The following is a 15,586-nucleotide window of genomic DNA, read 5'->3' on the forward strand; positions in this document are numbered from 1 at the left end:
ATGTGACCAGCTATCCTATTAACACACATGTAGGAGGAAACCGGGGAACACAGAGGAAACCCACTTGGTCACAGGAGAACAGACAAACTCCTTACAGCAGCAGGAGTCCCCGGAGATGACTTTCAGAGTGCATGGGTTACTGTACAGAACTAATTTCTATCCTAACTGTTTGTCTTTCTGGAGCTGCCACACAATCTATCCAGAGATTATAGCGGCTTCCATTTTGACGTACCAGAGAAGTTGTAAGATGTGCAACTTCTGAGGTTATAGAGCCTTGGTGACACAGCTTGGAGACAGGCCTTTCAGCCCAATGACCCTGTGCTGACCATCAAGCATACATTTTAACATTCATTTCATCCTATCCTATTCTTTCATTCCCTCATTCCCATCAATCACACCCCCCCCAAGATTCTACCTCTCACCCACAAAGGAGGAAAAATTTATATAGTCCAATTAACCTATTAACCCAAATATCTTTGTAATGTGAGGGAGAGCATGCAAGCTCCACATAGACAGCACCTGACCTCAGAATTGAGTTCAAAAGACCATGACATAGGAGCAAAGTTAGGCTTTTTGATCCATTAAGTATGCTCAACCATTCAATCATGAGTGATTTATTTTCCCTCAACCAACCCTATTCTCCTGCTTCTAAAGGCATGTACTTGTATTATGAGGTGTATCCTCTAGTCCGAGACTCTCTTACTAGTGGATACATCTTTTCCACATCCGCTCTATCTTGACCTTTGAATATTCAATAGGTTCAATGAGATACTCCTTCATTCTTCTAAACTCTAGTGAATCCGGGCTCAGAGCCATTAGAGGCTCCTCACTAGTTAACCCGTTCTTTCCTGGGATCATTCTCATAAGGCTTCTGAGCTCTCCCTATTGCCAGTACACCCTTTCTTAGATATACTTAAAACTGCTCACAGTATTTCCAATATGTGCTGACCAATGCCTTCTAAAACATTACATCGTCACCTTTGTATTCTAGTCTCCTGAATAAGAATGCAAACATTGCATTTGCCTTCCTTACCGCCAACTCAATCTGCAAGTTACCCTTGAGTGAATTCTGCACCAGGACTCCCGAGCCCCTTTGCACTACTGGGTTCTGAATTTGCTCTCTGGTTTAGAAAATGGTCTCCACTTTTATTCCTTCTATCAAAGAACATGACTATGCACTTCCCCACACTGTTTGAATCATGTCCACAGGTAAAGGGCAGAGTTTGACCCAGTTAATCTTTTCTGCAGCTGGAATTTTGCCTTATCCAAAATGGCTCACGAGTCATCTATCCTTCTGTTTGCTGAAGGCCCAGTGATTCTTAATCTTAAACACAAGATGCTGGAAATCCTGAGCAACACACACAATGCTGGAGAAACTCATCAGGTCAGACAGCATCTAAGGAAATGAATCGACTTTTCAGGCGGAGACCCTTCCTCACACCTGGTAAAGGTGGGGGGTGGAAAGGAGGACAATCTAGAAGGTGATAGACGAAGCCAGGTGGGTGGGGGAGGAGGTATGAAGTAAGTAGCTGGGGGGGGGCAATAGGTGGAAAAGGTAAAGGGCTGGAGGAGAAGGAAGCTTGTGGGAGAGGAGAGTGAACCATGGAAAAAAAAAGAAATAAGAGCAGCACCAGGGAGAGGTGATAGGCAGGTGTGGAGAAGAGGTGAAGAGGCCAGAGTGGGGAATTGAAGACAAGGAGAGCGGAAGAAAAATTATGGAAGGTTGGAGAAATCAAAGCTCATGCCATCAGGTTGGAGGCTACCAAGACAGAATATGAGGTGTTGCTCCTTCAACCTGTGAGTGGCCTCATCGTGGCAGAAGAGGAGGCCATGGCCTGATATGTCATAACAAGAATGTGGGTAGGAAAGAAAATGGTTGGCCACTGGGAAATCCTGCTTTTTGCAGACGGAGCGGAAGTGTTTGACAAAGCTGTAGAATGTAAATTAGCAACAATCCCAAGCATGCAGAGTTGTTGGAAATCACAATTTAGTAATATAAAACCAAACAAAGTAGATTAACCTTGTTTTGTAGTCCTGAACAATGAAGGAATGCATGTGTCACTGCTGTTATTAACTGACCAGTTTACTGCGATTTTTTCTGTAAATTATATAAACTTCAGATAGTTTTACTTGTTGGAAAACCTTCGTTGTTCCAAAGGTGGCATCGATTTCTGCTGAAGTATTCATTTATTCCAAAAATAGCCCAAAGTGAAGTGTAGACAGAGGAGAAAAGGGCAATTCTCTTGTTTAATATGCTGTTATTAAAAACAATATACACATGTACCTTGTTAAAATATAGTACCTCTTCTACAGGGGATATCACAGAGCTTTCCTGTTGACATGACTGCCTTTTAATTGTCAACAGGAATTTGTTTTGCCAAATCCATTCATTAAATTAAAAGAAGTATGACTGCTTCTTTCATAAACATTGGACTTCTATGTTGAATAATCATTTTCAAAGGTGTGATCAGGGAGAAGTTGATTGCCCAAGTTAGTGTATTTTGCTGGTAACAGTCTGGTGGCTCAAATCCATAGCTGACTCTCTTAAGCATGTGGGTGGTAAAAACAAGGATACGATCCAGTGAAGATTTAAACACTGCCAGTGTAAATAGTCAATAAAAATGCTTTCCAAACAGCTGGCTGACTTTTCATCCAATAGCAACACTGATCTGTAACTATCTGCAGAGAGAACAGCTGACTCTCTCTAGATGAACCAGTCAGCACTTGTCTGATTTTTATGCCAAAAATACTTGTCCCATGCCTCTTTAAGGCCTAGTACAAATCCACAAGGGTGTTTGCCACATTCCCCACTCCATCACCAAAAGACCTCCATCACTTTCTGCTCCGTGGGGATGAAGAAATCCTGATAACCCCAAAACGGGTAGATTTTGCAGAAGGTCTCATTTCAGGATAGTTGCTTCAGGAAGATGATGATCAAGTGATGGGGGTTCAAACTGCACCTCCAGTGACTTGTAGAGACCATTTTCACCCTGCAATACCTTGAAGCGGTGTTCTGGATGCAAGTTATTGTCGAATGGTACACGATGAACATATTCAACATGCATTTTCAGATTCTCCTTCTGGGAAGCACTGAAAGGACAGATTTGACACTGGAAGGGTCTCCCATCTGCAGGACAGAAGAAGTGATTCAGGTTGATAATCAATATGGTTATTATTTAATCATTATCAATTGCACAAATACAAACCACTTTTGTAGATGATACTATGTAACCAAGTGATACACGGGAATAGAGACTTAACAAACAAGTGAAACAGAAAAATACAAAGGCTAAGCATTTAGTAAATTACTTTACAATGAACCAAGGAGTAATGTAATATTGTTACGCTGTTGTGTTCAGTTAAAGGATGTTATGTATATTTGTTTCATATTGCTTGGCAAAGCATAGGGAAAGGTATAAATTGATATTGATAATTAGTTTATTATTATCACATGTGACGTGGAAACCAAAGCAAATGTCTCTGTTTTAATGAACAGCAATATATGTGCATGAGTTTACAGTTAACATTCCCACCCAAAACCAGCAAATCCCTCCAAAATTTTATCTCAGCATACCAAGAAACTGACTCCCTTTGTTTGTTTATTCCCCTGCTAATTTTCATATTAAATTCCCATCCAAGGCATTCCTAGTCCCCTATACATACTCAGTCTCTATTGGTGTATCATTAGTGATTGCATCTTTGACTGCCCTGAAAATCTCAACACCAAAACAGCAAATGCAAAGCATTCAGAGTTTTTGTCGCGAGTGCTAGCATGACATTGGAAATGCAGTGACAACCACATCAAGTCCAGGTTTTCAACTTGAAACATCAACCATTTCTTTCCTCCCATAAATGCTGCTCAAACCACTGAGTTCTTCCAACAGACTGGTTTTTGCAACCTGAAAGTGATTCCAGTGTTCACCTTGAAAAGGATGACATCATTTCCAGTAATTTCACGGTCAAAAGCACACCTTTTGGGGAACAGTTGGAGAAAGTTGACCATATTGACATAAACTGACAATGGACACCCTAGGACAGCATGGTGGTGCCTAGTATCCACGGCTCCACAAATCTACCCTTCACCATTCCCAAAACTCTCCATTCCAGGAGGCATTGGATAGGATTAAAGGTTTAGAAGGATATGGGCCAAACGTTGGGAAATGGAACCATGTTGGTCAACGTGGTCCAGTTTAACCAAAGTGCCTGTTTCTGTTCTGTGGAATTCTGTGACTTATCTCCACTGTTCCCCCAAGCTGCGTGGGTGCGCAGTAGCGCAGTTACTAAAAGGCTCCCATGCACATAGCCCTTATTGCTGCCCAGCTGGAACTTTCTTTTACATAATGTTAATATTAAAGTGCCTTACAGTTTACAGGTTGTGAAAAATTTCCTGCTCAGAACATTGATTGGTCTGCGCAGCTGTAAAAAAAAATAAAAGGAACATTGCTTATCATTCTCGGATGTCCTGATCCTAAAAGGAGATCTGAGGGATATGTCTTTCATACAGAGGGTGATGAATATCTGGAACTTGAAATGACTTTATTTCTTAAATCCTTCATATACATGAGGATTAAAAATATTTACGTTACATCTCTGACTAAATGTGCAATGTGCAATTTACACAAACAACAGGAATTCTGCAGATGCTGTAAATTCAAGCAACACACATCAAAGTTGCTGGTGAACGTTCACCAGCAACTTTGAAATGTGCAATTTATAGTAATTTATAATAAATAGTATGTACAACAGGATAGTCAATATAACATAGAAATACAGTTGTGTCAGCATGAGTTAATCAGTCTGATGATCTGGTGGAAGAAGCTGTCCCAGAGCTGTTGGTCCTGGCTTTTATGCCGTGGTACCGTTTTCCGGATGGTAGCAGCTGGAACAGTTTGTGGTTGGGGTGATTTGGGTCCTCAATGATCCTTTGGGCCCTTTTTACACACCAGTCTGCGTAAATATCCTGAATAGTGGGAAGTTCACATTTACAGATGCGCTGGGCTGTCCACACCACTCTCTGCAGAGGCCTGCGATTGAGGGAAGTACATTTCCCGTACCAGGCAGTGATGCAGCCAGTCAGGATGCTCTCAGTTGTGCCCCTATAGAAAGAATTTGGGGGCCTTTTTCACCACACAGCCAGTATGTACAGACCACATGAAATCCTCGGTGATGTTTATGCCGAGGACCTTAAAGCTGGTCACCCTCTCAACCCCAAATCCATTGATGTCAATAGGGGCTAGCCTGTCTCTGTTCCTCCTGTAGACCACAACCTGCTCCTTCGTTTTTGCGACATTGAGGGAGAGGTTGTTTTCTTGACACCACTGTGTCAGGGTAAAGGCAATAAGCTGCCAGTGGAGGTGGGGGAGAAAGATACTATTAGAACATTTATAAGGCATTCGGACAGGTACCTGGATAGGAAAGGAATGACATAGAAAATCTACGAGAAAATCGTATTTTCGTAGATAGCAAGGATGAAATGTGCTGCGAGGGCTATTTCAACTGGAAGCTTTTATGACTCTATGATAACCTCAGATCATGCCACACCCTCAATTGTTTCCTCTATACAGCCCCACGAAAAGAGCCTGTGTTTCTGAACTTCTCAAACCACCAACCTCTCCACAGATAACTTCCAGTGTCTCTCATCTCCCTCTTTATTGAACCCCATCCCTAGCTTATCTACAAAAAGAGTGTGAGTGTCTCAAACTCCCCCACCTAGTCCTACAGGGCAAAATCAGTGCTCTTGTTAACTGCTGTAACAAGAACGCAGGGAAATCCCTCTTCTCCTGACTATACTAGTCAGAGGGGGAAGACAGGCAGGTAAAAATCTGTTCCTTTCACCCCTGAACCAGAACATTTTCCTCCCAGTTCTGGCCACCAACTGCGTCTGTAGTTGAGCTCCCAAACCCCACCTCGGAAGACGTGGAGCAGGCAATACAGAATGGGATACTAACTAACATTCGTACAAGGTGGGCCAAAGGTGGCCTAAAATATGACATTATAGAGTTCTACAGTACGGAAAAAGTCCTTTGTGCTGATCAAGATGAATATTCAAGCTTATCCCATTTCTAAGCACTCAGAGCCAGGTTTAATATCACTGGAATACGTAATGAAATTTATTGTTTTGTAGTAGCAGTACCTTGCAATGCAAAATTAAAAAATACTATAAATTACAATAAGAAGTAAAATGAAATAAATAATTCAAAAAGAGGAAAAATTACTGAGTTATTTTTCATGGGTTTATTGTTCATTCAGCAATCTGATGGTGGGGGGCGGGAAGAAGCTGTTTCTGAAACATTGAGTGTGGTGTGTCTTCAAGCTCCTGTAGTTCCTCCTTCATGGTAGCAACTAACAATAAGACAGCATGTCCTGGGTGATGGGGTCCTTTACGATGGATGCCACCTTCTTGAGGCATCGCCTTCTGATGAATGCTGGGAAAGCCAGTGCCCTTGACAGAGCTGACTGGCTTTACGGTTTCCGCAGGTTTGTCCGATCCGGTGCAGTAACCCATTCATACCAGATGATGATGCAACTAGTTGGAAAGCTCTCCATGGTACATCGTTAGAAATCTGCGCGTGTCTTTGGTGACATACCAATTCTCCACAAATTCGGAATGAAATATAGCCAATGTTGTGCCTTATTTGTAATTGAATCAATATGTTGGGCCCAGGATAGATCCTCAGAAATGTTGACATCCAGGAACGTGAAACTGCTCACCCTTTCCACTTCGATGAGGACTGATGCATGTTTCCTCGGCTTCCCTTCCTGAAGTCCACAGTCAATTCCTTGGTCTTACTGACATTGAGTGCAAGGTTGTTGCTGTGACAGCACTCAACCAGCTGATCCACAGTATTCTGGTCCTGTACATCTCATCACCAAAGGAAATTCTGCCAACAATAGTCATCAGCAAATTTATAGATGGCATTTTAACTGTGCCTAGCCACACAATCATAGATGTAGAGAAAGTAGAGCAGTGGGCTAAGCATGCATCCTTGAGGTGCACCAGTGTCGATTGTCACAAGGAGATGTTATTTCCAATCTGCACAGATTGTGTTCTCCCCCTGGGGAAGTCAAGGATCCAGTCACAGATGGAGGTACAGAGGCCTGGGGTTTGGAGTTTGTTGATTAAAACTGAGGGTATGATTATGTTGAACACTGAGCTGTAATCAATAAACTGCAACCTGACATAGGTATTACTACTGTCCATGTGATCCAAGGCCGAGTAGAGAGCCAGTGAGATTGCATCTGCTGTAGACTTACTGTACGGAAATGCAAATTGCAACAGGAGTTGATTCTAGCCTGACCAACCTCTCAAAGCACTTCATTACAGTAGAGGTGAGTGTCACTGGGCAATAGTCATTGAGACCGCTCACCTCGCTCTTCTTGGCACTGGTATGATTGTCACCCTTTTGAAGCATGTTGAACCTCCAACTGCAGCAGTGAGAGATTGAAGATGTCCTTGAACAGTCGGTTGGTGTAGGTTTTCAGTGCCTACCAGATACACCATCAGAGCCTGACACCTTGCAACAGTTCAGCCTCTTGAAAGATGCTCTGACATCAGCTTCCAAGTCAGAGATCGCAGGGTCCCGGATGCTGCAGATATTTGTGCAGGTGCAGTTTTATTCTCCCACTAAAAATGCAAACACTCCCTTTGGCTGCTTGTTTCATATACTTACAATATACTGTGTGTTTAAAAAAATACTTCTCAGGTTCTTATTAAACCTCTCACCTCCAACCCAAAAACTAGTTTTTGATTGCTTAACCCTGGAAAAAAACCACTCTTGATATCATATAGCTCTATGAGATCACCCTTCAATATCCTATGTTCCCAGCAGTAAAGGCCCATCTTGTCAAATCTCTTCTTATAATTATCTCAATTTAATCACATCCTTCCTAGAACAGTGTAACCGACGTTGAGCACGTTTTGTATAACAGCAATATAACCTCCCGTCTTCTATATTCACACTAATGAAGGTCAGCATTCCAAAAGCCACCTTCATCATCCCATCTACCTGTGAGTCCAGTTTAAAGGAACTACCCATCAGTAGTCCAAGGTCCCTCTGTTTTACTACAGTACCCTGGCCCTTCCAGTCAATATAAATGTCCCACCTTGACTTGTCATTACAAAATGTGACACCTACGTAATTTCAGAGTGCACCAGAATCTCTGGAGATTTAATATTTACCAAACAAGGCATAGGCTCTTCCTTAATCCAACTATAATGTACTGCCCCTCGCTTAATCATCTTGAAATTCAGTTGCCAACTTTTTTTTTGCAGAAAACTGACTTAGTTTGATTTCTTTTGCATTCAGCGAGAGCCACAGCAATAGATGAACATCGCAATGGATGGCAGGGAATACCTTTGCAAATTGTCCCAGGTGTGATTCTGCATCCTGGCTCTCCTTTCACAGCTATAGCAAGCAATGGATATTCAGTGGGGCTATTCCGTTTGCACGCACTCCCTTATATTTTGATAACTGGTCTATTATTATCACATGTACTGAGATAAAGTGAAAAATTATATTTCTGTGCCATCCAGACAAATTGTTTCATATCGACGTGGTACGGAAAAAGAGGAATTCAAAATATACTGATATGGTTCTACAGAAAGTGTAGAGCAGGTAAACAAATAAAGTGCAACAGCCACACTGAGGTATAGTGGGCAATCAAGAATTCATCTTTAACATTCAGTATAAGAAGCCCATTCAATAGTTTTATAACAGTGAACTAAAAGCTGTACTGGTTTGTGTTCTCCAGCTTTTGTATCTTTTGTATCATGACTCTTATGAATCTTTAACCCATGACCACGCAGTGGGATGGTGTTGAGAATTTTAGGTTCACGCATTAGGATCACAGAGAAGCTCCGTGTATATGGCAGAAGGAATATACCACCTCACAAACTACCCGCCTACTTGCCCCTGCTAAAGACCACGAATTGCAGACTAGCGAGCACAAACCAGTCTATCATGAAAAGCACTCTCCCTTCCATTTACTCTGTCTATACTTCCTGCTGCTTTCAGTAAGCAGCCAACATAGTCAAGGACCCTTCTCAGCCCAGTCATTCTCTCTTCTCCTCTCTGCTATTGGGCAGAAAGTACAAAAGCCCAAGAGCCAAGCTCAAGCACAGCTCCTATCCTTGCTGTTATCAGACTCCACAATAAAGATAAGCTCTTGATCTTCCAGTCTACCCTGTCATGGCCCTTGCACTTCATTTATCAACCAGCACTGTAAATATGACACTATATTCTGCATTTTATTATCCTTTGTGCTACCTCTTTGGAATGATCTATCTGGGTGGCACATAAGCAAAAGTTTTTTCCTGTATCTTGGTACATGTGGTAGTAATAACCTAATTACCAATCGCCCTTCTACTGCCTCATCTGAGGTTGCCGCATTGGTGTCATCAGTTAACTAAGAACCCATAGAATTGGGATGACAGCAAGTCCATCCTTGATCCCAAGAAGAAGATGTTTCCTTGAGGAGTTACTTTCACAAAAAGCCTTGGGTTAGTATTGTACTCATTTCAGAAGTCTGCTGAGGTAATGGAACATGGGTCCATTGAAACAGAATCTTCGAACATCAAGGGTAGGCATATATTTCATCTTCACAAAGTGTTCCCCTCTCTCTCCCTCCCTCTGGGGTTCAGGACAATGTCATAGACATCCCAAATTGCTTCTCTTCTGCCTCTAACCCAAGGACCCAGAGGAGCTTTGAGATTGATAAAATGCAACCGTTAGTATTCGACTGCTGTTTAAACATTTCTGTCGTGGCAGGAGCTAAAAATAGGCCATCCATAGGTGCAATCATTTTTGTAACAAAATTAAAATGGATTTTCTATTAGAGTGTAGAGTTAACAGGAGTAAATTCAGAATTGAATCTGGCCGGTTCTAATTGAGGCTGTGTGCACGTTACAAACAAAATGGTTGTCCATCCATCTTTACAGCCCCGAATTTCAAATTCCTAAATTGCATTTGGATCCAAACAAGAAAATATAGCACAGCAAGAACTGAGCACTCTGGAGTCATGTCATTGCTTTAAATTAAAAAGAAAATGAGTTAAAGCCAATGAAATAATAAATATTAGAAAGAACAGGGGGTTCATTTGATTTCCTAAAACAAAAGGCAGTTTTTCCATTGGCTGAATCATGTGTTCAACAGAAGGATTATCTTATCGAGTGGAGTTAAGTGAAAGTTCCCCATTGTTAACATCAAATTTCCTGCAGTAAATCAGAAAATGTGTTTTTACATTTCTTTATGCAGCTAAATCATTCACTAGAAACACATATACAATTCCAGGTGGAGCAATATATCATAAAGTTCAATTTAGCCCAAGGTCTTGGACTTCCAGCATCTTGGAACTTAAAACCCCACAGGGGACATTTTCTCCAAATATTTTAAGACTAATTCAACTACTACTTTTGAAAGGGTTTCTATGCACTTAACTTTTGTTTGTGGGATAGTTGTGTAGAATATCTGACCTTAACTTGGACACTTGAAATCTGATAATCTGACACTATTAGGATTTTGAATGGTGGCGAACTGGAAGATTTTCTGAACAGTTGGATGTTACTCTTATTAATACCTGAACACACTTCAAATTAACTTTCTTGATGTTATATGGTAAAATAAATTTCCCAAAGAACCAGCCAAGTTTAAAAAGAGTATGAAAATAGAGCCAAAAACAGCACAAGGGTAATCCCTCAGTGAATTTAAAGGGAATGTGGGAAAAGGGATAGAGTGGGCTCTGCAAACATGAGGAAATCTGCAGATGCTGGAAATTCAAGCAACACACACAAAATGCTGGTGGAACGCAGCAGGCCAGGCAGCATCTATTGGAAGAGGTATAGTCGACGTTTCGGGCTGAGATCCTTCATCAGGACTCTGGTTCTGGTTATTTTAATGGGCTCTGATTATTTTAGAAGAAGTACATGAAATAGAGTCCCTGATGAGTTTAAGGGGATTGCGGGAAGTGGGGTTCGAGTAAGTTTAAGGAGAGCACTGGTGATCCAGATGACCCAGAGTCTGAACCATCAGTCTTTCTGAACAATTGCATCGTGCATTATCAGAGTTCTACATCGAATGTAGGAGCAGATGGAGGCTACTTTGCCCTTTAAGGTTGTTCTGCTATTCAATACTATCTGGGCTGATTATTTATCATAGGACCATATTCCCACTTCCTCCCCACTTCAGAAATCTTATTTCCCTCATAAATATATTCAATATCTCCTGTGGTAGAGCACTTATAATGTTCTTGAGTGAAGAAAGTCTCCTTATTTCATTCCTAAATGATTTACATGGAATCCAAAGGGTCTACGACCCCTGTGCAAGGTGCCCTTCTTTCTCCTCCCACATGCCCCTAGCCAGGGGAAACACTTCTGGTGAATTGAGGCTTAATTGATTCAATGTCACCTAGCAGACAATTCCTCCGCTTCAGGAATAAATCTGGCAAACGTTTACTGCATTTGCTGTCTGTCAAGTCTGTGTTTTCTCGGGTAAGTAGACTAGTAATATATAATACACCATGGGTCAATCTCACTTGAATGAACCTTTTGTATGATAAAGATCATTCTACTTCTTTTGGCATTTGCACTTTATTTGTCTACCCGCACTGCACTTTCTCTGTAATGGTATTCTGAACTCTGTTTTTCTTTTATAATACCTTGATATACTTCTGTATGGAATACTCTGTCTAGGTGGCACTCAGCAGACACTTTATCAGGCACTTGTGTACACCTGCTAATTAGATAATTAATGTAAGTATCTAATCAGCCAATTATGTAGCAGCAATTCAATACGTAAACCCATGCAGACATTGTCAAGAGGTTCAGTTATTGCTCAAACCAAACAACAGGACAGAGAAGAAGTGTGATCTAAGTGACCTTGGCAGTGGAATGATTGCTGGTGACAGACAGGGGGGTTTGAATATCGACGGTCCCTAGAGTGTACAGAGAATGGTGCAAAAAACAAAAAAAAAGCATCCAGTGAGCAACAGTGCTGTGGGCAAAAATGCCTTGTTAATGAGAGAGGTCAGAGGCGAAGGGCCAGACTGGATCTCCCTGACAGAAACTCAAATATCCACGCACTGCAACGGTGGTTTACAGAAAAGCATCTTCGAATGCGTAACACATCAAACCTTGAAGTGGACGGGCAACAGCAGTAGAAAACCACAAACATACACTCAGCGAACTCTTTAACAGGAACAGGAGGCACCTACTAAAATGGCCACTGTGTGTAGTAGTGTTGGAGGTTGTCTAAAGGAGATTTACCTCACTCATTCTGGGATGAGAGTTTTAGGAGAGGCTAAACAGATTGGGCCTGTATTCTCCGGAGAGTGGATGAATGTCAGTGATCTTAGGGAAACATATAAAATTGTACGGGGGCTTGACAGGGTAGATGTCAATATCTTTTCACAAATGGGGAGCAGTCTTGAATTCAGGATATACCTCACTTAAAACCAAGGTACATAGAAATTTCATCTCACAGAGAGTGGTGAACCTCCAGATTTCTCAGACAGTTGTGGAGGTTATTCATTCGAAATGCAGGTACAGTTCCTGAGAACTGTTATAGCTGGAACAAATCACAAGTTGGAAATGCAGCTGCCTGGAAATATATTTAAATAAAAACCCTGGGCAAACAAGGACAACGTGCAGTTAAACCAGGGCATTTAACTCAGCTGTCAATTGATTCCCACATGGCAGAAAATGCCTGCAGCTCTGCAACAGACAGTAAATCTTCCCTACCCAGTCTCCCAGATGTGTGTCTGTATCTATAATCCATATGGAAGTCAGGTGTTCGTAACCCGGAAGGAGCAACAACCAAACTGCTGGTAGAATTCAGCAGGAAGTGCAGCACCTGTGTGAGGAAAGGAACTGCTGACACTTTGGGGCGACGCCCTGCATCAGAACTGCAGATGCAGGGTCCTGATGCACGGTTTAGATCTGAAGCATCAACACTTCCTTTCCTCCTGCATTGGCTTTGCTCGACCTATTGAGTTCCTCCAGATGATTGTTGCTCTGGATTCCAGCATCTGCAGTTTCTTGTGTAACCCGGACAGAACCTCCACTTTCAGAGAAGGTTGATAAACTTTTGAAAGATTGTGATTTGAGGGCTATGGAGATCTGGCACAAAGCAGGAGCTGAACCCAGGGGTAAGTCAGCCAATGATCATGCTGACAGTTCAAGTGGCCTACTCCTGCTCCTATTTTCCTGTGCTCATATACATTCTCTCCAATTGTGCGGTGCCTTGATTTGCACTTGAATAGCAGTTTAATATTCCATTTAAAAGGCCCTTTACCAAGTTCCAGTCTATTACTTCAACTTTTGTCTCTGATGTGATCATGATGCCCATTATATCATCTGTGACCCATGTGACATTGCAGCATTGGCCATCAATGAAAGGCCATTAGCTTAGTATACTTCGACAGATACCAAATTGGGTCCTGAACTAAAGGTAAGTAACACAATGATAAGGGTTCCTCTCTAGAAGAAGGATCTGACGCTTTTAGTTTCCTGCCCACACCAAGATGATTGGAACTGACAACACAGAGCAGGTGAGCAATTATTGAACTGCAAGATTGCAGAACAACTCAAAACCTGCAACAACATATCAGTTTTCTTTTTAACCCTACGTCAATCAATTATGAAGGCAGCTGAAAGTTCCAGGTACTTGCTCAACTCCCACGGATCTTGCTGACAGAACTTTCCAACAAATTTGTGAGGTCACTGGGCAATGGTGTTTGAGATGGAGAGGTGGGCGGATGAGTGGAAGTCTGATGTACCGAGGGCAAGGGGGGTAGACTGAAACTACTGAAGATCATGAGGCAACCTTATTGGCCATTTGTAACCTTGCTGGTAATCCGCTGAAATGTAATGATTTCCTATTCAAATCAGAACTCCTTTTCAATAATAAAAACAGAATTACCAGAAATGCTCAACAGGTCCATGGGAATGGCAATTGCCTTTCGTCATTTGTCTGATGAAATCTCTCTCCACATTCCTGTTGAGTATTTGCAGCATTTTACTTTTTTTGAAAATTGGGGCAACTACAGGGCTTTTTTTTGACCTTTTGACATTTTGCAGGGGGAAACACGGAATCTATTTTATTTTATTATTCAATGATAGGATGACAACCTCACTGGCAAAGCCAAAATTTGTTGTCCATTCCTCACTGCTCCTGAAATAAATAAGTAATGAGAGTCGATCACATTGACAGGAGTCACATAAACACTGAAGGAGTGGAAGATTTCCATGGAAAAGGTGTGAAAGGGAAACAAGATTGGGGTATGGTGACAGCAGAGGACGCCATGTACTGACACTCATGTTGGAGGAGCAACATCTTATATTCTGTCTGGGTAGCCACCAACCTGATGGCATGAACATCAATTTTTCAAACTTCTGGTAATTCCTCCCTCCTCTCCTTCACCATTCCCCATTCTTGTTTCTCTTTCACACCTTCTTTTCTTACCTTCCAATTACCTCCCTCTGGTGCTCCTCCCACTTTCGCTTCCTCCATGGTCTTCTGTCCTCTCCTATCAGATTCCCCCTTCTCCAGCCCTTTATCTCTTTTACCAGTCAACTTCCCAGCTCTTTACTTCACCCCTTCCCCCTCTCCGGGTTTAACATAGAAACAGAGAAAACCTACGGCACAATACAGGCCCTTCGGCCCACAATGCTGTGCCGAACATGTACTTACTTTAGAAATTACCTAGGGTTACCCAAGCCCTCTATTCTTCTAAGCTCCATGTGCCTATCCAGGAGTCTCTTACAAGACCCTATCGTATCCGCCTCCACCACCGTCGCTGGCAGCCCACTCCATGCACTCACCACTCTCTGCATAGAAAACTTGCCCCTGACATCTCCTCTGTACCTACTTCAAAGCACCTTAAATCTGTGCCCTCTCATGTTAGCCATTTCAGCCCTGGGAAAAAGACTCTGATTATCCACACGATCACCAATCACTTCCCACCTTGTACTTGCTCCTCCCCTCCCCCCCACTTTCTTATCTGATTTCGTCCTCCTTCCTTTCCGGTCCTGATGAAGGGTCTCGGTGTGAAACATCAACTGTTTACGCTTTTCCATAGATGCTGCCCAACCTACTAATTTCCTCCTGCATTTTGTGTTTTGATTTGGATTTCCAGCATCTGTAAATTTTCTGGTGCTTGGAAGATTCCTTTCCCTGAAGGACATTCGAAGTGCCACCGGATAGTTTGTACTGTACCCTGCAATATTTAATTTATTCACTTTACTTTGTTGACCTATGTGTAATTCATTTGTTGACTTAATTCTTACTTTCCTAAGTTATTGTGTTATATGTGTGCTGTGTACAATACTGTGCTTTCCACCCTAGTGTGGAGAAACATTGACAGTATACATATGCAGAGTTAAATGACAATAAGCTTGACTTGGAGTTGGATAAGTATTTACTACAACAGTTCCGTAGCTTTATGGAAGCATACAGTGTAGAAACAGGCGTCACCGAGGCTTTGCTAACCATCAAACATACATTCCTAACAAACCCATTCCCACTGTCTCATCTACTGCCCCTAGATTCTACCACCCATCTGTGCACTAGGGACTATTTACTGTAACCAATTA

General features: G+C 42.0%; 1 protein-coding gene across 3 annotated transcripts in view; it reads right to left on the bottom strand.

The window, feature by feature from the left end:
* Positions 1-314: 314 nt before the first annotated feature.
* Positions 315-15,586, bottom strand: part of znf516 (zinc finger protein 516) — a 143,323-nt gene continuing 128,051 nt past the window's right edge. For all 3 annotated transcript variants that reach the window (XM_072261523.1, XM_072261502.1, XM_072261513.1), the window contains one exon: positions 315-3,127. In XM_072261523.1, the coding sequence (XP_072117624.1) occupies positions 2,901-3,127 (227 nt within the window). In that variant the 3' untranslated portion in view covers positions 315-2,900. The remainder of the gene's footprint in view (positions 3,128-15,586) is intronic.

The sequence above is a fragment of the Mobula birostris genome, chromosome 1, assembly GCF_030028105.1.
Source record: "Mobula birostris isolate sMobBir1 chromosome 1, sMobBir1.hap1, whole genome shotgun sequence".
Lineage (NCBI taxonomy): Eukaryota > Metazoa > Chordata > Chondrichthyes > Myliobatiformes > Myliobatidae > Mobula > Mobula birostris.